The 27,201-nt window shown below is 42.7% G+C and overlaps 1 protein-coding gene across 2 annotated transcripts; it reads right to left on the reverse strand.

The window, feature by feature from the left end:
* Nucleotides 1–1,277: 1,277 nt before the first annotated feature.
* On the reverse strand, nucleotides 1,278–25,570 carry LOC138946829 (steroid 17-alpha-hydroxylase/17,20 lyase-like). Of its 2 annotated transcripts, XM_070318239.1 has the most exons (8): nucleotides 24,858–25,567; nucleotides 18,452–18,598; nucleotides 17,864–18,073; nucleotides 14,220–14,346; nucleotides 3,174–3,436; nucleotides 2,769–2,896; nucleotides 2,134–2,352; nucleotides 1,278–1,582 (listed from the first exon to the last, which is right to left on the reverse strand). In XM_070318239.1, the coding sequence occupies exons 1-8, from the start codon at nucleotides 25,296–25,298 to the stop codon at nucleotides 1,573–1,575; spliced, it is 1,545 nt and encodes a 514-aa protein (XP_070174340.1). In that variant the 5' UTR covers nucleotides 25,299–25,567; the 3' UTR covers nucleotides 1,278–1,572. The 2 variants fall into 2 exon arrangements, 1 of the variants encoding a protein (XP_070174340.1); XR_011449428.1 differs by lacking the exon at nucleotides 2,769–2,896 and having other exon boundaries at nucleotides 24,858–25,570.
* Nucleotides 25,571–27,201: the final 1,631 nt, after the last annotated feature.

The following is a 27,201-nucleotide window of genomic DNA, read 5'->3' on the forward strand; positions in this document are numbered from 1 at the left end:
GTAGGTACAAAAATATGCAGATACGAGGAATTGACCCTAAGTCATGGGCTGTTTTCTTGTGTATACGAGGGTTTGCATTCACAAACTCAACAATAATGACGAGACAAAATTGTTTAAAACGTTTAGTTTTGCATAAACAAGCAGAACAAAAATGATTTATGCAATTCCTCACATGCGAGATCGTAGGTTCAGAGAGAGAGAGAGAGAGAGAGAGAGAGAGAGAGAGAGAGAGAGAGAGAGAGAGAGAGAGAGAGAGAGAGAGAGAGAGAGAGAGAGAGAGAGAGAGAGAGACACACACACACACACACACACACACACACACACACAGAGAATTGAATTGAACTTTATTTAACAAGGATATATATATATCTATATCTATATACGGCTTGTGTGTGTCTGTCTGTCTGTCTGTGTGTTCACGATTCACGGCCAAAGTTCTCGATGGATCTGCTTCAAATTTGGTGGGCATATTCAGGTAGACCCCGGACACAATCGTGGAACATTTTGAACACGTACGTGCTCTCAGCGTGCAGCGCTGAACCGATTTTGGTTTTTCTGTACATCCATTCCCAGTAACTCTTCCTTATCTTCTCCAGTGTTTTGCGCGTTTATCTCCCTTCCTTCGTACGGTATTCGGCTCTACTTCTTCCCGGCGAAGCGGGTATTCATCTAGTATTTAATAATAATTAGGCTTTTTCAAATTTCCCTTGTTTTAACCTAATTTCTTGGTTAAAACTTGTCTAAATTCTTTCTCAATAAATATCAATTCCACACTTTGGCCTTAAATCAAAGTGTTTCCCTTCACAGATATCCCCTTGGGGTTGTCAGATGAGGGTGGTCTCCCATGCCAACAGAAGCTACCATTCAGAGAGTGGTTTGCTTCTTAGTTGGATACCATGGGTTGACAACTCTCGCCATCAGTACCACCTGACCACTGATGAGACACAATAGTGTCGAACCACGTGTCTGGTCTAGGTACAAAAACAATGGTCCTCCTCAGGACTAGATTACCTTGCGATACGTCCCCCACAAAGGGACTTTGCTCTGTAAATTTCGGCCCCCCTTGAGGAGGGTCTGATGCTCCCAATAGGCTGTTTGTGAAGGGATACTTACGTCTCTCTCTTTCTCTGTCAAGAGATTTTAACAAAATTATCTCAGAAGAAAGTCTCTGCTGACTGTCAATTGTTTCTTTCACAATTTCTAGAGAGAGAGAGAGAGAGAGAGAGAGAGAGAGAGAGAGAGAGAGAGAGAGAGAGAGACAGAGAAAGATTGAGAGAGACAGAGAGACAGAGAGATAGAGAGAGACAGACAGACAGACAGACAGACAGACAGACAGACAGACAGACAAAAAAGTGAGAGAGAAAGAGAGTTAGACACAAGATAAGATTAAAAAACAATAGTACAACCATTTACCAGACATTATGTAATTAGAGAGTAAAATATAGTATTGAGCAATAGCATCTAATTTAATGGTCATAGAGAAAGCTGTGTTGGTTTCACACGGGATTCTGTACAGGCTTGACGCGTCTCATCCAATGGCGGCCGCCGAGCACGTAAGGCTTGAACCTCGCCCTAGTCATCCCTGCACAGAGAGCACAGAGTTCGTAATAACGGGGTCTTTGAACGACGCATCTTCTTCTAACTATTCCCCTAAAACAGTAACGCTTGACCTCCGGAGCTTGCGTAATGGAAGCGTCAACATAGACCTGGATGGAAGCCAACAGTCCATGAACAATGATCACGCACAGAATGAGCGCTGTGAACAGTACTGGCTGAGCGAACGAGGTCACAAGTAATGTTGGAACATACGTATGACGTCACGACACAATACACGTACGTCAGCAAAATGTAAACGACAACAGCCTTATTAATCAAATAAACAAATAAACAAACACACATTGATGACATTATGAATTTCTGTTTTGATCAAAGAATCTTTAAAAATAAAAAATAAACACACACAAAGGGACGTATAAGTGCCCAAACATACACGTCATGACTATTTTGGAATATATTTTTAAATTCTACTGTCTTTTTTGTCTATACCTACAATATTAAAATCACACGAAAAAAAGCATGGGTCTGGCCTCAGCATTGTAAGCACTGCCCTTGCCACATGATAGTTAGACGTACCTGTGTGTGTGTGCCCGGAGCCTGAAGACCACGTGGTAAGGCTTCAACTCCAGCACGATCCCATTCTTCCACGAGCTGCGCGTGACCGGAAGTAGCTCGTGCTGTGTCGGCGGGAGGACGTCAAAGTGCTGTAAGAGCGTGGTGACGTAGAGAAAGACACGTGACCTGGCGAAACTCTCTCCGACGCAGCTCCTCTTTCCCACACCGAAAGCGATCATACTGCAGACAGACAGACAGACAGACAGACAGACAGACAGACAGACAGACAGACGCACACACAATTTTATATGGCATAATTTAGTAATACTGCAAAATCACCCACCCACCCACCCACACACCCACACATACACACACGCACACACACACACACACACACACACACACACACACACACACACACACACACACACACACACACACACACACACACACACCAACACACGAAGACTTACACTTTTTGTGCACAAAACTACACCGATAGATAGATGTAAACAAGAATGTGTATGTGAAACTGACTATACGTAAAACAATTATGGTCAATTATGGTTATGTTGGAATGTTAGCATGTTAAAGTTTTGCCACTGCACTGCTGTTAGCAATTATCAATTGATACAGAGAAAAAAATAACGGCTGACCTCTGTCTCAAGGGATGATTGGCAGGCAGTAGTTGACCTGCGTCGTCAAGGAAACGTTCGGGTTTGAATGCTTCCGGGTCAGGATAAATTTCAGGGTCACGATGGAAAACTAGAGTATTTGCAAACACCTAAAACAACCAAACAAAAAATAAAATCGATAAAGTTAAGGTCGCGCGTAAGGTATCACACACACACACACACACACACACACACACACACACACACACACACACACACACACACACACACACACACACTCTCCCTCCCTCCCTCCCTCCCTCCCTCCCTCCCTCTCTCTCTCTCTCTCTCCTTCTCCCTCTCCCTCTCCCTCTCCCCCTCTCTCTCTCTCTCTCTCTCTCTCTCTGAGTCTGAGTTTGAGTCTCTCGCATGCTCTGTTGCTAGTACCGTGGCTCCCTTGGGTATGGTGTAGCCGTCCAATGTGACGTCATCAGTGGTCAGATGGGGCAGTCCCATGGACACAGGGGAAGCAAGACGCAGCGTTTCCAGGACAACCGCCTCCACGTAAGGGAGATCACCCCTGTCTTGTATCCGCGGAGTTCGCTCCCCGAGTTTGGTGTCAAGGTCCTTCTGGATCCTGCGGACGACTTCCGGGTTATGGGTCAGGTAGAGGAACAGCGCTTTCAGCGTCTGTGTGGAGGTGAGGGAGGCTGGAATAGGACACACCAGTTTACAGTTAGAAAAGTCGAAGATTATAAAAACAACAGGAATGACAGAAGCTTTTCTTCTTGGTTTAAAGATGGCCAAGAGTGTGTGTCTTCAACTGTCAAGTAAAGCCATAGGGGCAGGTCGCAGAATATTGACCACTTTTTGTTTCTAGCTGATAACTAGGTGGTTTTCCTGCGAAGAAGTTTCATTTTGTGTTTTTTTGTGGCACGTCCTTCTCTTTTTAGTTAACCGTCAGGCAAAAAAAGAGCGAATAACCTTTGATAGACATTCAGCAAAAATTAAATAAATTTTTTCCAAAAATGGTCCATAATAGGAGCCTGGGCGCCTAATATGGACCAGTGGAGAGGCCTTCACATATCACTGTAAAAAGCCCCCTATACTTTAAAATAACATGATACAAATTAGTGTGAAAGTCAGACAAATTCAAATATACTTTAGATTTATCTGTTACAGTTTGATGAAAACATTATTTGAAGCACAACATGAACCTAAAACAAGTCGCGTAAGGCGAAAATACAACATTTAGTCAAGTAGCTGTCGAACTCACAGAATGAAACTGAACGCAATGCAACGCAGCAAGACCGTATATTCGTAGCATCGTCAGTCCACCGCTCATGGCAAAGACAGTGAAATTGACAAGAAGAGCGGGGTAGTAGTTGCGCTGAGAAGGATAGCACGCTTTTCTGTACCTCTCTTCGTTTTAACTTTCTGAGCGTGTTTTCAATCCAAACATATCATATCTATAGCTCTTTCTCACTTCTAGTCAAGTACGAGTTATCTTTCCATGCTCTTCAACGAAGGAGAAACGCTGGGTTAGTTCCGGTATCTTCTACATCATGGCGTCTGCACTGAAAGAAAGCTCGCTCAGAGTGTGTGGTGGTGGAAAGCAGTACTGTGTCATTTGCCATAACTATCGTGGAAAAATTATTGAAGAAAGAGTTGTCAGGCTACATAAACTTCCAACAAACAAGCAACTGAAAAGAGCTTGGGAGCAGCGCCTACGTGTTACTCTTTCTTTTAGAAAATGACAAGATTTTGTGCAACTTGACAGAGTGACTTTCTCGTCTAGTTAATCAGATGGGTATTATTTGTTCATGTACATAAAAGTGTAAAAGAATGTTGTTGTACAACATACTTCCTTCAATCATTAGTGCATTTTGCTCTTGTCTGTGTGAAACAGTAACAGGCACATGAGCTGTAAGAAGGACTGCCGTGTCTCAGTATGACTGTAGTCTCTAGTGTCACTATAAATCTCAGTCATTGACTCTGTGTATGTCACTCATTGATGCTTACATTCCCAATGCATGGAAGACAGAAATTATAAAACTAGTATGCATGAAAACTAATACTGGTTTGTACTCCAAATGTTTGTGTCCAGTTAAAATATCAGGCATGAAAACTGAGAAAAAAAAATACTGAAAACAAAATTCGAAGGCGCGTAGCGCCAAGTTTCGCAGGCGCATAGCGCCAAGTTTCGCAGGCGCAAAGCGCCAAGACTTCTAGGGAGGTCCGGGGGCATGCCCCCCCGGAATTTTTTTTTTCAAGGGTGCAATTTGGTGCAATCTGGGGCTATCTGAGCCTTAAAATTGGATTCAAACATGGCCCCAAAACTATTTTACTATAACTATGACTGGGAAAAAATTTAAAAAAAAAATAAAAAATAAAAAAAATTTAAAGAAAAAAAAAAATTAAACAAAAAGGAACAATACGGAAAATAAAAAAAAATACGGTTTATTTTTTTCAAAAATACGAAAAATATGGAAAATACGGAGAATTTTCATGCCTGAATATGTCTGAGAAGTTGAACGCAAACCAACCAGGTGTGAGCGTGTGTTGTAAGGAGTGCACTATTTTGTAACGTGGGATTATGTACATGAAATTATAAATAGGGTTTGTGTGGTGTGTATCTATGCTTTTTATGTTTTTAAGGGAAAAATATTTATTACCTGTGTGTGATTACATTTTGTTTTTTATTCACAGTTGGCTGAAATATTTGCCGAGGAACGACAATGCAGTGTATTATATAATTATATATGTATTCAAAGAATAAAGACATGATGAATCTGAAGCTTGATGAATGACTTGTTTTACAGATAATCACACACACTTCAACAGACGCAGTTGATACAGTTTGGGTTTTATTTATCTAAAACATATACAAACAATAGCAGTTTAACAAAGTTGGTAAACAATGTAAAGTAAAACAACTGAAGTAACATTAAAGAGCCATGAACTGGTAATGTGAAACTGCTCTTAGGCTAATGTCAGATGGAGCTCGCAAAACACGAAACAAAAGCCGAACAAAAGCAAAACATGGTGCTTTTGTGTGTAGTTTTGCTTTTGTTCGGCTTTTGTTTCGTGTTTTGCGAGCTCCGTCTGACATTAGCCTTAGACAACACGCACATCCAGTTAACAACAATAAATGCATGACTACCAAGCATCAAAAGGACTCACTGATTCACGCACAAATCAAGTTCCGCGTGTGCTCAATAATTATTGATAACATTTAACACATAGGCTACAAGTTCGTGACACTCTATCTTAACCGGAACTTACCGAACCAAAGGGACGAAACTCGTGCACACCTCCGGCCTCGCTAGTGAGAAAGAGCTATATGTTTTTGGAATCAGGAACCGACAAGGAATAAGATGAAAGTGTTTTTAAATTGATTTCGAAAATTTAATTTTGATCATAATTTTTATATTTTTAATTTTCAGAGCTTGTCTTTAATCCAAATATAACATATTTATATGTTTTTGGAATCACTTTTTCGCGACGCGCCGCCCGAATACAAGCGTTGACTGATCATGCCGTTGTCAGCACGGCGCCAGAATCCGTGCGTACGGTGCGTGAGTCACTTCGCCACACATCGCCATAATAGTAGCGTTGGAAGTGGAAAATACCACGCTGGGGATTTTCCATACGAAAACCCACGTGATAGGTTGAGAGGTCGGCTGCATTATCATACGCGACAAATAACTCCCAGAACAGTTGATTTCATTGGTTAGTTTGGATACTACAGGTCATTGACGGGACCAACCCATGCCTTAGTTTCATATTTAGGCCGTTCCAAAATGTCGCGAGTTGTCAGTGTTGTTGTTGCGAAGCGAAGCGGCGTGCAGAAGGAAAGCAGTGACTGTGTGTGCATCAAACAGTGTTGTTGTGATAGATGGATAAGTGAGTGATGAGGGTGAATGAGTTAGCCAAATCAAGAGCTCGAGGTGTCAATGCTACTTTGGCCAAAACCCAATGCAAGCGGACGGACGCGATTCTGGTGCCGGGAATGTTCTGTGGCCACATGGCTGTGGCGCTTTGTGTTGAGCCGTGCTTCGAAGTGTGGCACACAAAGAAGGATGTTCTCCGTGCATAAACCGAGTTCTAAACAAGTCATTTATACAAAAACTGTAAATACTGTGACAGCAAGTGTTTCTTTTCTTCTATGGATAAAACCCAACGCAATGGGACTCGATTCTGGTGCCTGGAATGTGGTGTGGCGTTTTGCGTTGAGCTGTGCTCTGTGGCACTGTAAATACTGTGACAGCAAGTGTTTCTTTTCTTCTACATGGATATATTCATCATAGTCATCACCCAGTCATCTCATTGTATCATTCAGGTTAGTAAATTTTTTTTGAGTATTCACTAACAACATTTTGTGCATATTTTCAAACATGTCTGTAGTATTTATGTGGTGCCTCTGGACTTTTTTTTATTTAAATTGTTGACATTTTCAATAGCATACCACACAAACACAACAAGCCTTTTGACAAATACAAAGTACATTTCTGAAACAATGAAAGATCTTTCTTTAATTGTGTGCAAAAAGTAAGTCTCCAACTTCCACGAAATGAAAACTATTTCTTATATTTTGTTGAAAGCTCGAGGGCTACTTTTAGGTTATTTTCAGCAAGCTTTAAAAAAAAAGATGAACCCAGCCTTTAGCTTTCATTTTTACATTTAGTCAAGTTTTGACTAAATGTTTTAACATCGAGGGGGTGTTACACAACACTTGAGATTGCCACAAGTTCTCAAATGTCGTATAGTTGTGTTCTTTTATTCTACGTCGCCCGTCTTCGCAGCAGCAGAAAACAACTCGTCAAATTGAGTTCGAGGATTTATTCAGCATTCAATACATACAACTGCACAACGTAGCAGAACTCAAATAGAAGCTCTTTTACATACAAATCGCGCTGGCATATATAGTAAATACTCAATCTCGAGAATATTCCAGACCGAACATGATACAACTACATTATACGAGCCGTGCATGGACTAAACTAGCGACATTCTCTATGACGTACATCAAAAGCGCCGACGCACTTAATCCGAACGAACGCCACGAACTCACGACTAAAACAGCATGGTAAACAACTTGTTTTGACAGGACTAGAAAGTTCACCTGCATTCTCGTCCAAGCATAAATATTGTGTTTACAAAATATAATATCGGTACTTTCCCACAAAGTACAAATAAGTCAACTACATGCAACACACAAAACTGAACCAAAGCTCAGCAACGGTAGCGTTTCCTAACATTACCCCCAACACCAGAAGAAATTTACCTAATTTCTTTCAATCATTGAAACGCTACTTGTACACATATTATGTATGCATAACAGATTGAAATCCAGGTATGTACATTAGTCTGCTGGAGAATGAACACAGTTTCACTCACATACTCGGCTGAGAAAATCTGCTCCAACATTGTCTCAACCTTTGATCGATTCCACTCGCATATCAAAGTTCTGCAAGTACATCACCCACCTCATGATACGATTATTCACAAACTTCGCAGAATTCAGGTAGGTGAGGGGTTTGTGATCAGTCTGAAGCACGAATTTCACCCCTTGGAGGTAGAGTTCAAATTTCTTGATTCCCCACACGATGGCTAAACACTCTTTCTCCATGGTCGAGTAGTTCTTCTCGGCTCCTGACAGCTTCTTGCTGGCATAGCTGACCGGAAACGGTTTACCTCCATGTTCTTGCATCAGCATGGCGCCGATCCCTTCGTCCGATGCGTCTGTACGCAAGATGAACTCTTTGGCAGTATCAGGAAGGCGTAGCACCGGGTCTCGTGACATCAGGTCGCGCACGGTCTGGTATGCCTTCTCCTGAGCTGGTCCCCAGAGTATTCGGTTGGGGCATCCTTTCCGGGTCATGTCCGACAAAGGCGCCGTTATGGCGGCGAAGTTTGGAATGAACTCTCTGTAGTACCCAGCCAATCCAAGGAAGGATCGCACCTGCTTCTTGGTTTCAGGACTTGGCGCATTGAGGATCTTGGTGACGTTTTCCAACAAAAGCCCCTTTTGACCTTCCTTCAGTGAATGACCTATGAAGTCAACGTTGTCGGTCCCCAAAATGCACTTGCTGGGTCTCACGGTCAGATTGGCTTTTGTCAGGCGGGAAAACAGTTCCCTCAAAGTCTCCAGATGCTCCGCAAAGGTCTCCGTGTGGACTAGCAGATCATCCCAGTAGTACACAACATTCTTCATTCCTTTGAGCATTTTTCGCATTCCCCTCTTCAGGGTAGCACCACTGTTCACCATGCCAAAAGGCATCCGCAGGCACTCATATGTTCCGTCTGGAGTTGCAAAGGCGGTCTTTGGTATGTCCTCTTCGCGCACAGGAATCTGCCAATATCCCTTGCCGAGATCGATCTTTGAGAAGATCTTACTGCCGGTTAACTGTCGGAATAGATCAGTTGCCGTCGGCATTGGTTCAGGGTCAAACACGGTGATCTTATTGACTTTCCTAAAGTCAATGCATACCCTGTTTGTGCCGTCTTTCTTCTTGACAACAACAACGGGAGATGAGTAAGGGGATGATGACTCACGGATGACCCCCATCTTCAACATGTTGTCGATGTCCTTCTTCAAGGATTCCCGAGCCTGAAACGGGATAGGGTATGGTTTTGAGCGAACAGGAACGTCAGATGTGAGGTGGACTTCATGTTCGACCAAGGACGTAGAGCCTGGAACATCAGAGAACCTATGGGTGAAGTCGCCCATAAAATCATGCAGCTCCTTCTGCTGGTCTTCTGTCAGGTCAGGTCCTAACTTGACGTCATCCACTCCCTCTTTCTTGTGGAGGTCTCCCAACTCCAGTAGTTCCTCACCGTCGAACTCGTCTAGTTCGGCTGGTTCTTCCACCATTGCTGCGACCTGTACTGCTTCCGGAGGTCTCTCCACATACAGTTTCAGGAGGTTAGCGTGGTAGATCTTGGACTTCTTGCCGACATTCACCTTGTAATCGTTGATCCCTACCACGGCCTCAACCTCGTATGGGCCTTTCCACTGCATCAGTAGTTTGTTGTGATCAGTGAGAAGCAGTATCAGCACTTTGTTACCTGGTGTAAACTTCCTGTTTACGGCTTTGCGGTCGTAGTAGTGCTTTCCACTATCCTGAGACTTTCTCAAGTTTTCTCGAGCAATCTCGAGAGACTCCTCCAGTTTCTCTCGCAACTCAAACACGTACTGGTAACTGCTCTTCACTTCAGGTGTGTCCACATCTTTCGTCCACAATTCCTTTAGTATCTGCATCGGGCCTCTCACGGTCCGCCCGTACATCAGCTCGAACGGGGAGAATCCAGTGGACTCTTGTGGCACCTCCCTGTATGCAAACAGCAAGGCATTGATGTAGCGATGCCACTGCCTTGGCTGCTCACTGCATAGTTTCTTCAGCGTGGACTTCAGCGTCGCATTGAATTTTTCTACCAGCCCATTGCACATCGGGTGATAGGGTGTCGTAGTCAAGTGACGAATGCTCAGCAGCCTGTTGACCTCTTCCATGCATTCAGAGACAAACTGTGTCCCCAGGTCTGTGAGGATCTCTTCAGGAACCCCAATTCTGCTGAAAATGTCCACAAGTGCCTCGGCAACAGTCTCGGTGTCAATTTTCTTCAGAGGCACGGCTTCTGGGTACCTGGTTGCATAGTCTACCAGGGTCAGTACCCAACGATGACCCGCTTCACTTGGCGGTTTGATCTCGCCGATGAGGTCAATGGCCACCCTCTTGAAAGGTCGGTCGATCAAAGGCATCTTCTGCAACGGCACTTTCGGGACCCTTCCTCGAGGTATGGTTTTCTGGCAAATATCGCACGATCGGCAGAATCGAGTCACATCTGCATGCAGTCCTGGCCAGTAAAACGCAGCCTGGATTCTGTCCGATGTCTTCTTGACACCCAGGTGACCTCCCATAATAGAGTCGTGGGCCACCTCCATCACCTGGCGCCTAAGTGGTTGAGGCACCAGAACTTGACGTAATGGCTTCCCACCGTTGACTCTCGCGTGCTGGAACACTCTGTACAGGATCTTGGCCTTCACCTCAAAGTGCACAGTGCCGTCGCCCTTAGTCATCACCTTGACAGGACGACTCCTGTACTTTGTCAAGGTCAAATCAGCTTCCTGTAGCTGAATCAGCCGATCCCTGTCCACGACAGCAGTTGCAGAACTGTTGGTGACCCTGAGTGGCGTAGTTGTTTTGTCCTTCTTCGCCTGGGCTCTGGTCGTCACAGCGCTTACAACCTGCGGCTGGTCGCGGCGATGCACAGTTGCTCTGTCATCTCGTAACAGTTCGCTGATATCTTCATTCGCGAATGGCAGTGGGTCTTCCTCCTCAGCAGCAGGCTGAGCTGAGCCCATTCTCCATTCGAAATTAGGGTCATCAGGACGTCTCGCACCCCCAATATTTCCAATTAGTAGATCGTACAAGGGCTTCTTCAGGCAGACGGCCTCAACTTCTCCGGTGAAGTATGGAGTATCGATCTGGTCTTTCCCTTCAGTAAATGCTGGAAGTTTCGATGCCCTGTGTAGCATTTGCTGCTGGTTATCTCTTAGGCGTGGTGCCTCGTGCTCATTTTGAACACGCACCATTTCTGTCTGAAGCTCTAAGCGCTTCATCTCCATTTTTATTTGGAGCTCTAAGCGTTTCAGCTCAATTTTCCTTTCTTCACGCTGTGCTTCTCTTTCTCTTTCTTCACGCTGCGCTTGTCTTTCTTCACGCTCACGCTGCGCTTGTCTTTCTTCACGCTCACGCTGCGCTTGTCTTTCTTCACGCTGCGCCAGCAGTCGTGTCTGGGACTCGACGAACTCCGTCAGCTGCTTGCCTTTCAGTCCCAGTTCAACTCCTTTTGCCCAGAACTCAGCCATTCTGGTCTTTTCCGGTGCGTTCGTCTGTATTCTTTCACAGCCCCGAACGTAGACGAATGTAGTCTTCTAAAAGAACACAGTCTCTACTGCACCTCCGATGCTTCTCTCGTCGCTGTTCACCTTCGTATACGCAGGCTGCCACCCTCCTCGTCTAACGTGACGGCGCACTCTGCTCACGATACGTACACGACGTACCCCAGTCGTATTTCGTAGTATTAATGCACTAGCTCCGCGACGAAGTCCGTCTCGTCCAAACGGCAGCTAACCTCTGTAATCCCGATACACTCCGGCGTCGCTCACCGTACCGAGCTGCGGCGATTACCAAACTCTTCACCAGTCACACCGAATCCACGGTTCCGTAGTCTCAATACTGATCCCTCAGGATACACCCGATTGATGGCTACCTCCTGTGACTGTCTTGACGCTGGTCCTTGTTGCTGGAAAACCCTTGGCGTTAAACGTAGATCCTTGGCTTGGCCCCCAATTGTTACACGACACTTGAGATTGCCACAAGTTCTCAAATGTCGTATAGTTGTGTTCTTTTATTCTACGTCGCCCGTCTTCGCAGCAGCAGAAAACAACTCGTCAAATTGAGTTCGAGGATTTATTCAGCATTCAATACATACAACTGCACAACGTAGCAGAACTCAAATAGAAGCTCTTTTACATACAAATCGCGCTGGCATATATAGTAAATACTCAATCTCGAGAATATTCCAGACCGAACATGATACAACTACATTATACGAGCCGTGCATGGACTAAACTAGCGACATTCTCTATGACGTACATCAAAAGCGCCGACGCACTTAATCCGAACGAACGCCACGAACTCACGACTAAAACAGCATGGTAAACAACTTGTTTTGACAGGACTAGAAAGTTCACCTGCATTCTCGTCCAAGCATAAATATTGTGTTTACAAAATATAATATCGGTACTTTCCCACAAAGTACAAATAAGTCAACTACATGCAACACACAAAACTGAACCAAAGCTCAGCAACGGTAGCGTTTCCTAACAGGAGGAATCGAAACGAGGGTCGTGGTGTATGTGTGTGTGTGTGCGTGTGTGCGTGCGTGTGTGCGTGCGTGCGTGTAGAGCGATTCAGACTGAACTACTGGACCGATCTTTATGAAATTTGACATGAGAGTTCCTGGGTATGATATCCTTAGATGGTTTTTTTCATTTTTTTGATAAATGTCTTTGATGACGTCATATCCGGCTTTTCGTGAAAGTTGAGGCGGCACTGTCACGCTCTCATTATTCAACCAAATTGGTTGAAATTTTGGTCAAGTAGTCTTCGACGAAGCCCGGACTTCGGTATTGCATTTCAGCTTGGTGGCTTAAAAATTAATTAATGACTTTGGTCATTAAAAATCTGAAAATTGTAAAAAAAATCATTTTTTTCTAAAACGATCCAAATTGACGTTCATCTTATTCTCCATCATTTGCTGATTCCAAAAACATATAAATATGTTATACTTGGATTAAAAACAAGCTCTGAAAATTAAATATATAAAAATTATTATCAAAATTAAATTTTTGAAATCAATTTAAAAACACTTTCATCTTATTCCTTGTCGGTTCCTGATTCCAAAAACATATAGATATGATATGTTTGGATTAAAAACACGCTCACAAAGTTAAAACGAAGAGAGGTACAGAAAAGCGTGCTATCCTTCTCAATGCAACGAATACCCCGCTCTTCTTGTCAATTCCACTGGCACTGCCTTTGCCACGGGCGGTGGAGTGACGATACTACGAGTATACGGTCTTGCTGCGTTGCGTTGCGTTCAGTTTCATTCTGTGAGTTCGACAGCTACTTGACTAAATGTTGTATTTTCGCCTTACGCGACTTGTTTACATTTAGTCAAGTTTTGACTAAATGTTTTAACATAGAGGGGGGAATCGAGACGAGGGTCGTGGTGTATGTGTGTCTGTGTGTCTGTGTGTGTGTGTAGAGCGATTCAGACTAAACTACTGGACCGATCTTTATGAAATTTGACATGAGAGTTCCTGGGTACGATATCCTTAGATGGGTTTTTTCATTTTTTTGATAAATGTCTTTGATGACGTCATATCCGGCTTTTCGTGAAAGTTGAGGCGGCACTGTCACGCTCTCATTTTTCAACCAAATTGGTTGAAATTTTGGTCAAGTAATCTCCGACGGATGTATTTACTGTGCAAACTAAATATAGCAAAAGTGTCACGTGATAATCAACTTTGTCACGTGATCATAACAAAATGGCTACGGAGCGGGCGGAACTTTTTCTGTAACCAGTTGGGAGTGATGCAACAATATCACGGTCTCCTTCCCATAGCAGTCTCAAAATTTCGACTTGTTTTGACCTTAGAACAATGTCTTTATCATAACTGTGAAGAACAGAACGGAGATCACAGTCGAAGTCGGCCATTCTTCAATCACGTTCGTCTTTCGTCTTTTGATCAGAAACATTAGCGAAAAACATAAATTATGGGAGATAACTCTGTATTCCTGTTTTGATAGATTTCGGCTTTTAGACACTTCCTTTCCCTGAACTCCGCGTAGCAATCATCCATCCTGTTAGAGAGACATGAGCGATAGCGTGGACCGATGATTATGAAAATGACACACACACCTGCTGCAACGGTGTTTGTGAGAAGACCGCGGACGTGGTCGTCAGTCATCCACTGGTTGTCTCCCTTGTCCTGCTCGTCCAGCAGAATGTCTGCAATGCCCCGCGGTTCGCCTCTCACTCGGCTAGCCTGAAAATGGGTCAGAGGTCGTCATCTCAGTCTATAAGATGCTTGATGAAACAAATGAAACAGAAGGGAATAAGCTACGGACAAAAAAGCTAGTCTGTCAAAAAGACATCAACAAAAGTTTGTGTCATTCTATTTGTGCAAAAGCAAGTGCAAAATAATGGTCAGAGAGCCCTGGTGACTGAGCAAACAAACTTTACGCTGACCTTGACCTTCACGACACCAGTGACTTCATGCTCCCTGGCTGACGACTTTAATACGTTGACACAGTTCACAGGCCAGATTTATTTCTCGGAGTCAGCTTTGTGACCCTCTATGGTGTCCGAACACCCCCGTGTGCACACACGCGCACGATAGAGATCCCAAGCTCACAGCCAAAGTCTCAGGTTTCGCACAACACGAAGACATGCATGCAACATCTCTCGCCTATATCCTCATGATCGTATCTCGATACTTGGACGAGACAAGTCCAATGCTGGCATGTCGAAGAAGACAGCCGGTAGTGGGCTTATTCGAGTCAAAATATCTCACCATTATCATCCTCATCGTATTAGCAATACCTATCCCAATTTAAGGCAACTGGTCTGAGAGGACGTTAACCTCAAAAAGTCAGTCAGTCAGTTCACATGCACTCCCTCACTACTGATACCCATACCATACAACTGACTGACACCAATACTGATACCCATCCGATACAACTGACTGACACCAATACTGATACCCATCCCATACAACTGACTGACACCAATACTGATACCCATCCCATACAACTGACTGACACCAATACTGATACCCATCCCATACAACTGACTGACACCAATACTGATACCCATCCCATACAACTGACTTACACCAATACTGATACCCATCCCATACAACTGACTTACACCAATACTGATACCCATCCCATACAACTGACTGACACCAATACTGATACCCATCCGATACAACTGACTTACACCAATACTGATACCCATCCCATACAACTGACTTACACCAATACTAATACCCATCCCAAACAACTGACTTACACCAATACTGATACCCATCCCATACAACTGACTTACACCAATACTGATACCCATCCCATACAACTGACTTACACCAATACTGATACCCATCCCATACAACTAACTGACACCAATACTGATACCCATCCCATACAACTGACTTACACCAATACTGATACCCATCCCATACAACTGACTTACACCAATACTGATACCCATCCCATACAACTGACTGACACCAATACTGATACCCATCCCATACAACTGACTTACACCAATACTGATACCCATCCCATACAACTGACTTACACCAATACTGATACCCATCCCATACAACTGACTGACACCAATACTGATACCCATCCCATACAACTGACTGACACCAATACTGATACCCATCCCATACAACTGACTGACACCAATACTGATACCCATCCCATACAACTAACTGACACCAATACTGATACCCATCCCATACAACTGACTTACACCAATACTGATACCCATCCCATACAACTGACTGACACCAATACTGATACCCATCCGATACAACTGACTTACACCAATACTGATACCCATCCCATACAACTGACTTACACCAATACTGATACCCATCCCATACAACTGACTTACACCAATACTGATACCCATCCCATACAACTGACTTACACCAATACTGATACCCATCCCATACAACTGACTGACACCAATACTGATACCCATCCCATACAACTGACTTACACCAATACTGATACCCATCCCATACAACTGACTGACACCAATACTGATACCCATCCCATACAACTAACTGACACCAATACTGATACCCATCCCATACAACTGACTTACACCAATACTGATACCCATCCCATACAACTGACTTACACCAATACTGATACCCATCTGAAACAACTGACTGACACCAATACTGATACCCATCTGATACAACTGACTTACACCAATACTGATACCCATCCCATACAACTGACTTACACCAATACTGATACCCATCCCATACAACTGACTTACACCAATACTGATACCCATCCCATACAACTGACTGACACCAATACTGATACCCATCCGATACAACTGACTTACACCAATACTGATACCCATCCCATACACCTGACTTACACCAATACTGATACCCATCCCATACAACTGACTTACACCAATACTGATACCCATCCCATACAACTGACTGACACCAATACTGATACCCATCCCATACAACTGACTTACACCAATACTGATACTCATCCCATACAACTGACTGACACCAATACTGATACACATCTGATACAACTGACTTACACCAATACTGATACCCATCCCATACAACTGACTTACACCAATACTGATACCCATCCCATACAACTGACTTACACCAATACTGATACCCATCCCATACAACTGACTTACACCAATACTGATACCCATCCCATACCAATACTGATACCCATCTGATACAACTGACTTACACCAATACTGATACCCATCCCATACAACTGACTTACACCAATACTGATACCCATCCCATACAACTGACTTACACCAATACTGATACCCATCCCATACACCTGACTTACACCAATACTGATACCCATCCCATACAACTGACTTACACCAATACTGATACCCATCCCATACAACTGACTTACACCAATACTGATACCCATCCCATACAACTGACTTACACCAATACTGATACCCATCTGATACAACTGACTGACACCAATACTGATACCCATCCCATACAACTGACTGACACCAATACTGATACTCATCCCATACAACTGACTGATACCAATACTGATACCCATCTGATACAACTGACTTACACCAATACTGATACCCATCCCATACAACTGACTTACACCAATACTGATACCCATCCCATTCAACTGACTTACACCAATACTGATACCCATCCCATACAACTGACTTGCACCAATACTGATACCCATCCCATACAACTGACTTACACCAATACTGATACCCATCTGATACAACTGACTTACACCAATACTGATACCCATCCCATACAACTGACTTGCACCAATACTGATACCCATCTGATACAACTGACTTACACCAATACTGATACCCATCCCATACACCTGACTTACACCAATACTGATACCCATCCCATACAACTGACTTACACCAATACTGATACCCATCCCATACAACTGACTTACACCAATACTGATACCCATCCCATACAACTGACTTACACCAATACTGATACCCATCTGATACAACTGACTGACACCAATACTGATACCCATCCCATACAACTGACTTACACCAATACTGATACCCATCTGATACAACTGACTGACACCAATACTGATACCCATCCCATACAACTGACTCACACCATCAAGACGACTCACACCATCAAGACGACTCACACCATCAAGACGACTCACACCATCAAGACGACTCTCACCATCAAGACGACTCACACCATCAAGATGACTCTCACCATCAAGACGACTCACCTTGGACTGTGTGAACAGCCTCTCCATCAATGTGTCCCGGGCCTGGATGAAGTCACGACAGAGCTTGTGGTAGGGTAGGAGGGGGAGGTGACGCAGCCAGGGGCAGGCGGTCAGCAGGGTGTCCGTAATGGGGCTGAACATTTCATTGGACGTTTCATCCAACTGTTTGGCCACCGCCACCAGGCTGGGGACTGGATGTTCGCCTGTCATCTGAGGTCAAGCATTACAATTGGTGAGAGCGTTCGGGAAATCATAAATAGAATTAATAACACAAAGAAAACAGTACTGTCGTTGTCGGAGAATGAACATTTATGATATTAACACTTTAAGCTTTTTGGACTGAGCAGGGTCTTTTCAAAGTACAAAACATGTGCCTTTTCACATGTAGAAACACACCCACGCACGCACGAACGCGCCCACACACAAACACACACGCGCATGCACACACGCAAACGCGCGAGCACACACATACACACACACACACACACACACACACACACACACACACACATACACACACACACACACACACACACACACACACACACACATAGTTGGGGGTTGGGGTGAGAGTGAGCTGAAACTTACCAGTGTGAGGACGATGCGCATGATGGAAGCGGAGATCACGTGATCGATGTCTACATCCTTCCCGCAGTCTGCCTCTAGCTCTGTCACCAGGCGGTGTAACTCTTCCTGCACTCTGCTCTCCATCCTCTCCACCCCGTCCCCGTAGAACTGCACGTCACACACAATGACGTATTAATGTGACGTCATGATCTCGGCTTTACATCCTATACCCGTAGAACTTTACGTCACACACAATGACGTATTAATGTGACAACATGATCTCAGCTCTACATCCTATCCCCGTAGAACTGTACGTTACACACAATGACGTATTAATGTGACGTCATGATCTCAGCTCTACATCCTATCCCCGTAGAACCATACGTCACACACAATGACGTATTAAAATGCAGTGGGTAGTCGACGGTGACACGTGCACTATCTGTCCAGCAACCTTGTACACAACGTACGGAAACAGATTTCTTCTCTTTCTCTCTTCTTTTTACATTTAGTCAAGTTTTGACTAAATGTTTTAACATAGAGGGGGAATCGAGACGAGGGTCGTGGTGTATGTGTGTGTGTGTGTGTGTGTGTGTGTGTGTGTGTGTGTGTGTGTGTGTGTGTGTGTGTGTGTGTGTGTGTGTATGTGTATCTGTGTGTGTAGAGCGATTGAGAGTAAACTACTGGACCGATCTTTATGAAGTTTGACATGAGAGTTCCTGGGTATGATATCCCCGGACTTTTTTTCTTTTTTTCGATAAATGTCTTTGATGACGTCATATCCGGCTTTTTGTAAAAGTTGAGGCGCCACTGTCACACCCTCATTTTTCAATCAAATTGATTGAAATTTTGGCCAAGCAATCTTCGACAAAGGCCGGATTTCGGTATTGCATTTCAGCTTGGTGGCTTAAAAATTAATCAATGACTTTGGTCATTATAAATCTGAAAATTGTAATTAAAATAATTTTTTTATAAAACGATCCAAATTTACGTTCATCTTATTCTTCATCATTCCAAAAACATATAAATATGTTATATTCGGATTAAAAACAAAGTCTGAAAAATTAAAAATATAAAAATTATTATCAAAATCAAATTTCCGAAATCGATTTTAAAACAATTTCATCGTATTCCCTGTCGGTTCCTGATTCCAAAAACATATAGATATGATATGTTTGGTAAACACGCTCAGAAAGACCGCGCTGAACAGGCTCGTCAGTTTCACTCCGTTTTGCACAAGCGGCGGACTACGGTCATTGTGAAAAAATGCAGTGCTTTCAGTTTCATTCTGTGAGTTCCACAGCTTGACTAAATGTAGTAATTTCGCCTTACGCGACTTGTTTTTTTTTTTTTTTTTTTTTTGGGGGGGGGGGGGGGGGGGGGGGGGGGGTATATTTACCCGTAGAGGTTACATGCCGAGTCTCAGTGGATATTAACAATAGTGGGCGGATCAAGAAAAATGCGATGTTCAGAGAGCTTATTCATGACCGCAAACGTATTTCTTCCTCCTTTTTATATTTAGTCAAGTTTTGACTAAATATTTTAACATCGAGGGGGAATCGAAACGAGGGTCGTGGTGTATGTGCGTGTGTCTGTGTGTCTGTGTGTGTGTGTAGAGCGATTCAGACTAAACTACTGGACCGATCTTTATGAAATTTGACATGAGAGTTCCTGGGTATGAAATCCCCGAACGTTTTTTTTTCATTTTTTTGATAAATGTCTTTGATGACGTCATATCCGGCTTTTCGTGAAAGTTGAGGCGGCACTGTCACGCCCTCATTTTTCAACCAAATTGGTTGAAATTTTGGTCAAGTAATCTTCGACGAAGCCCGGACTTCGGTATTGCATTTCAGCTTGGTGGCTTAAAAATTAATTAATGACTTTGGTCATTAAAAATCTGAAAATTGTAAAAAAAAATAAAAATTTATAAAACGATCCAAATTTACGTTTATCTTATTCTCCATCATTTGCTGATTCCAAAAACATATAAATATGTTATATTCGGATTAAAAACAAGCTCTGAAAATTAAATATATAAAAATTATTATCAAATTTTTTTTTCGAAATCAATTTAAAAACACTTTTATCTTATTTCTTGTTGGTTCCTGATTCCAAAAACATATAGATATAATATGTTTGGATTAAAAACACGCTCAGAAAGTTAAAACGAAGAGAGGTACAGAAAAGCGTGCTATCCTTCTCAGCGCAACGAATACCCCGCTCTTCTTGTCAATTCCACGGGCACTGCCTTTGCCACGGGCGGTGGAGTGACGATGCTACGAGTATACGGTCTTGCTGCGTTGCGTTGCGTTCAGTTTCATTCTGTGAGTTCGACAGCTACTTGACTAAATATTGTATTTTCGCTTTACGCGACTTGTTATATTTAGTCAAGTTTTGACTAAATATTTTAACATCGAGGGGGAATCGAAACGAGGGTATGGTGTATGTGTGTCTGTCTGTCTGTCTGTCTGTGCGTGTGTGTGTGTGTGTGTGTAGAGCGATTCAGACTAAACTACTGGACCGATCTTTATGAAATTTGACATGAGAGTTCCTGGGTATGAAATCCCCGAACGTTTTTTTCATTTTTTTGATAAATGTCTTTGATGACGTCATATCCGGCTTTTCGTGAAAGTTGAGGCGGCACTGTCACGCCCTCATTTTTCAACCAAATTGGTTGAAATTTTGGTCAAGTAATCTTCGACGCAGCCCGGACTTCGGTATTGCGTTTCAGCTTGGTGGCTTAATAATTAATTAATGACTTTGGTCATTAAAAATCGGAAAATTGTAAAAAAAAATAAAAATTTCTAAAACGATCCAAATTTACGTTTATCTTATTCTCCATCATTTGCTGATTCCAAAAACATATAAATATGTTATATTCGGATTAAAAACAAGCTCTAAAAATTAAATATATAAAAATTATTATCAAAATTAAATGTTCCAAATCAATTTAAAAACAGTTTCATCTTATTCCTTGTCGGTTCCTGATTCCAAAAACATATAGATATGATATGTTTGGATTAAAAACACGCTCAGAAAGTTAAAACGAAGAGAGGTACAGAAAAGCGTGCTATGCAGCATAGCGTAACCACTACCCCGCTCTTCTTGTCAATTTCACTGCCTATGCCGTGAGCGGTGGACTACGAGTATACGGTCTTGCTGCGTTGCATTGCGTTCAGTTTCATTCTGTGAGTTCGACAGCTACTTGACTAAATATTGTATTTTACGCGACTTGTTATATTTAGTCAAGTTTTGACTAAATATTTTAACATCGAGGGGGAATCGAAACGAGGGTCGTGGTGTATGTGCGTGTGTCTGTGTGTCTGTGTGTCTGTGTGTGTGTGTAGAGCGATTCAGACTAAACTACTGGACCGATCTTTATGAAATTTGACATGAGAGTTCCTGGGTATGAAATCCCCGAACGTTTTTTTCATTTTTTTGATAAATGTCTTTGATGACGTCATATCCGGCTTTTCGTGAAAGTTGAGGCGGCACTGTCACGCCCTCATTTTTCAACCAAATTGGTTGAAATTTTGGTCAAGTAATCTTCGACGAAGCCCGGACTTCGGTATTGCATTTCAGCTTGGTGGCTTAAAAATTAATTAATGACTTTGGTCATTAAAAATCTGAAAATTGTAAAAAAAAATAAAAATGTATAAAACGATCCAAATTTACGTTTATCTTATTCTCCATCATTTGCTGATTCCAAAAACATATAAATATGTTATATTCGGATTAAAAACAAGCTCTGAAAATTAAATATATAAAAATTATTATCAAAATTTTTTTTTCGAAATCAATTTAAAAACACTTTCATCTTATTCCTTGTCGGTTCCTGATTCCAAAAACATATACATATGATAAGTTTGGATTAAAAACACGCTCAGAAAGTTAAAACGAAGAGAGGTACAGAAAAGCGTGCTATCCTTCTCAGCGCAAGTACTACCCCGCTCTTCTTGTCAATTTCACTGCCTTTGCCGTGCGCAGCGGACTGACGATGCTACGGTCTTGCTGCGTTGCATTGCGTTCAGTTTCATTCTGTGAGTTCGACAGCTACTTGACTAAATATTGTATTTTCGCCTTACGCGACTTGTTATATTTAGTCAAGTTTTGACTAAATATTTTAACATCGAGGGGGAATCGAAACGAGGGTCGTGGTGTATGTGCGTGTGTCTGTGTGTGTGTCTGTGTGTGTGTGTGTGTAGAGCGATTCAGACTAAACTATTGGACCGATCTTTATGAAATTTGACATAAGAGTTCCTGGGTATGAAATCCCCGAACGTTTTTTTCATTTTTTTGATAAATGTCTTTGATGACGTCATATCCGGCTTTTCGTGAAAGTTGAGGCGGCACTGTCACGCCCTCATTTTTCAACCAAATTGGTTGAAATTTTGGTCAAGTAATCTTCGACGCAGCCCGGACTTCGGTATTGCATTTCAGCTTTTTGGCTTAAAAATTAATTAATGACTTTGGTCATTAAAAATCTGAAAATTGTAAAAAAAAATAAAACTTTATAAAACGATCCAAATTTACGTTTATCTTATTCTCCATCATTTGCTGATTCCAAAAACATATAAATATGTTATATTCGGATTAAAAACAAGCTCTGAAAATTAAATATATAAAAATTATTATCAAAATTAAATTGTCGAAATCAATTTAAAAACACTTTCATCTTATTCCTTGTCGGTTCCTGATTCCAAAAACATATAGATATGATATGTTTGGATTAAAAACACGCTCAGAAAGTTAAAACGAAGAGAGGTACAGAAAAGCGTGCTATCCTTCTTAGCGCAACTACTACCCCGCTCTTCTTGTCAATTTCACTGCCTTTGCCATGAGCGGTGGACTACGAGTATACGGTCTTGCTGAAAAATGGCATTGCGTTCAGTTTCATTCTGTGAGTTCGACAGCTACTTGACTAAATATTGTATTTTCGCCTTACGCGACTTGTCTTTAGTTTGTCAAAGATAGAGGTGCTTTTTTGCCACAGTTTGATCGAATCCTAATCACGCTGTCAGTCTACCTGCGCACGTGAGTGATTATAATGCGCGGTTGTATAGTTCCGTGGAAATCATTCAATTCTGCTAACACTTCACAGCAGTTCTTTGGTTTGGAGTAAAATCCAGTACACAGTCATACTCTTGTTCTCCTGTGCCGGGAAGTACTTGCGTCAATCATGTGTCTGTAGACACACGAAGTCATGCACTTTTTGGCCATAGGTGAACAATAATATGACGGGTTTTAAAACTATTTCGGGCACATTGCATAACATCTGAACAATAGAGAATACTACACGAGTTTTTTTTTAAATATTGAACTGCGAGCGAAAGCGAGCTGTTCACTATTTGAAAAAGCAACGAGTGTAAATCTGGTACGATACAGTAAGCCATGTAGTATTCTGTTTTTCCGACATACTGTACTTACGTGTATTTTACTGAAAATGTCCTGCAGTCGAAGCAGCTAAATTGAAGATGCTTGTTTTGGAACCTCGATCCCTTCTTAAGCTTCGTGCAATCTACTACGCCAAAGCAAAGAAACGTCACTCTGAAAGTGTGGCGTGACGTGTTAGTTCTAAAAATTCATCGAGGGTAATTAGCGAGCGCAAATTTTGTTTCTATAATGATGTTTGTCTGGGTGACTTTGGCATCATAAGCAGTGGAAAAACAGGTCCCTGCCAGACTTGCTTGACATGACCTCATTTACATGATATACACACGTGTGATTTGAACGATTATTATCTCACGAGTGTCTCCCTAACGTATGTAGGATAAAATATCTTTAATAATCGGACATTTTACTCGAAATACGTCTGGTAATAGTATGTATAGGCAATCCACAACGTTATTGCTAAATGACAATGGTACTCCTCAAAATTGACGCAAAATCTCTCGTTGTTGACCCCTCATGCAAACGACATCAGCATCACTGACTAGGAATCGCATAGCACACGAAATACGCAAGCTAGCTAAACAAAACAACATGCTCTTGGTATAAATTTGTGCCTATTATGATTTTTGTTGATTTTGAATTGGTCCCTTACGTTTTCGTCACGTCGATTTTAGGGGTCCCCTTATTTGAGCGGTGGTCACGTAATCCCTGTTAAAGAAATCTTGTATCCGAAAGGTGATTCAGATAGTCAAGTGGACGGCCTTAAACGGCATAGAAAGTCTGAGTGAAATAACACGGTAATAAATGCTTTAATTGGGGTGCGAGATTTGTCGCAATAATTTATTTGCTAAGTTTATATTACAGGGTGTTCAAAACTTATTGCAGAAATGTGTTCAAAAGTGGAACACTACTGGTCAGAGTGCACGCGTTCCTGGTGCAAGTACACGCAAGACAGTTATAGGGTCAGTCATGGTTAAATGGGGTTGGACAGGGTTAAGCCTGTCTGCTAACTGACCTTCAAAGGCTGGTGACCTACCTTGATGGCCTGATGGAACATCTTCCTCATCTTGGACCACTCCGGCCTGTACTGCGGACTGCTGGTCACGAGGTCCTTGAAGTCAAACAAAGCAAACCATCCTGTAAAGGTCATGGGCCTGTTGTTGGTGAGGTGCTCCAAGTCCTTGCCCGCGTACATCTCCCTGACGAGGCGCGGCGAGTTGAGCACACACAGGTCCCCGACAGCGCTACGACACAGCACGAGCGGTCCATACTGGCGGCTCCACTGCTCGGCCTGTCTGTTGAGACTGCCTTCCCGCAGTGCGCTCACCATGCCACGCAGCGCGTCCAGACCGCGCGGCCCCGGCGCCAGCTTTTTGGAGCTGGTGGATTTGAACCTGAGGTACGCCAGGGTGACGGCGATAACTCCGAGCAACACGGCCACAGTCGCACTGTAACCTGGGTCAGAAACCGTCTCCATCTTGGAAGATAGGAGTGTGGGTTTGGCTGTCCTAACGTTCTTGTTTCGAACTCTGTTTTGTCTATTCCTTGTCTTAGCTTCTTTCGTCTGTTTCTCGTGGATAAGACCTCGTGCCAATCCAAGTAAAGGCGTGCAGGTGTGTCCGGTGTTTGCTGCCGGACAATCAACGATCACACGCCAAAGACCACTGATGAATGGGCGAGACACAGCCTGTCTGTCGAAGTGAAAACTTCTCACTCACACAAGGGGCGTGAAAGCACTGCCGACTTTCTCTTGTGTGCACGATGAGAAGAGAAGCGAGTGTTAGTATGACGGCTTACTAGTGCCAAAACCTGGGGTTACCCATTATCACGTGATAATTACTAATTAACGCTGTCAGTTACTGTTTTCACTCGTTAGTTACTCATTTTCACGGGATAATTAGTTATTTTCACGGGAAAATGACTAATTTTTAGTTTTGGCACTAGCAATCCGTCAGGAAGTGAGCCAAAACTATGCGAAGCGCTGTCTTCCCGCTTGCGTTATCCTCGCCTACGGCAGGGGCAAGTAATCCTCCCACTAGCGCCAAGCTGGCAATTGTTCGCGTACTCTTCGCCTACGACAGGGGCAAGTAATCCTTCCATGACTGGCGCCAAGCTGGCAATTGTTGTGTTTTTAAAGAGTTATAACTATTTCATAGAAAATCATAGATAATAAAACATGCAAAATGTTGATTATTTGCACTCAAGAGAAACAGAAAATCACAAGAAGAAGACTATTGCATTATTTGGTAATTAGAAGATGAATCCTAAAGTAAGCAATTTCGCTCATTTCTCCTTAAAAACTTTTTATCCACACGCCAGTGTATGTGCGAGAACCACTTGAGTGAGACTTATAAGCATCAAATTTAATTACAGCGCGTCAAAAATTATACAAACAGATTAATGTATACACCAGTAATGCATTTGCCAGTCAAGGGAAAGCAAAGTTTCGCACAAAAGAAAATATTAGCTCCCAAACATTGCCTCCACGCACAATGGACTTAGAAACAATGGCCGCAAGAACCGAAGGAACCGTTTTTGACTCACTTCGGGAAGCCAATCCTCTCAAATGCATTCGTGTGCACACTATTGAAGCTACAGAATATGAATCAAGTTTACTTACCACTGATATCTCTCGTCTGAAGCTGGATATATCCAAAGAAATATGACAGAAAAGCACTTCAAATCGGTGTCAGAGAGCAAGCGAACAACAACTTAGTTAGTAATTATTCCGGGGAAAATTAGTAATAAACACGTGAAAATGGTAATTATCAAGAGAAAATTACTCAATAGCTCACGTAAGTGTAGCCTATAGATGCGATCGTAACTTTGTCTATCTGTGCGTGTGTGCGTGTGTATGTCTGTGGTAGAAACTTTAACAATTGAAGACGTCACATTATGGCGTAAGAGGGTTAGACGTCACGCGAACGAATTACTGAAAGTCTCGGTCATTGTTATTTTGAGCGGGCCGAGATTAGTTGACAGTCGTGTCCCTGTAAGTTACAGGCTACATGCAGACAGACAGATCTAGATCTAGTGTCTCGCTTTCTTGCACAGTGTCACCTATGCTTACTGTGTGTGTGTCTGTGTGTGTGTGTGTGTGTGTGTGTGTGTGTGTGTGTGTGTGTGTGTGTGTGTGTGTGTGTGTGTGTGTCTGTGACGGAGTGATTGAGTTTGTGTTACTGTTTGTCGATTTCTTACGTGAGCCTTGAAGGCTTCGCCTCTTGTTTTCCCTTGATAATTACAATTATGAGGTTTTGGCACTAGTAAGCCGTCATATGTTAGTCCTGTATCAGGCACACTCTCAGTGACCTCGCACTTTACGCGTCGCATGTTGGGTTAACCCATAGACCAAATAGCCATAACTCCGTACAGTGGAACCC

Source organism: Littorina saxatilis, linkage group LG1, assembly GCF_037325665.1.
Source record: "Littorina saxatilis isolate snail1 linkage group LG1, US_GU_Lsax_2.0, whole genome shotgun sequence".
NCBI lineage: Eukaryota > Metazoa > Mollusca > Gastropoda > Littorinimorpha > Littorinidae > Littorina > Littorina saxatilis.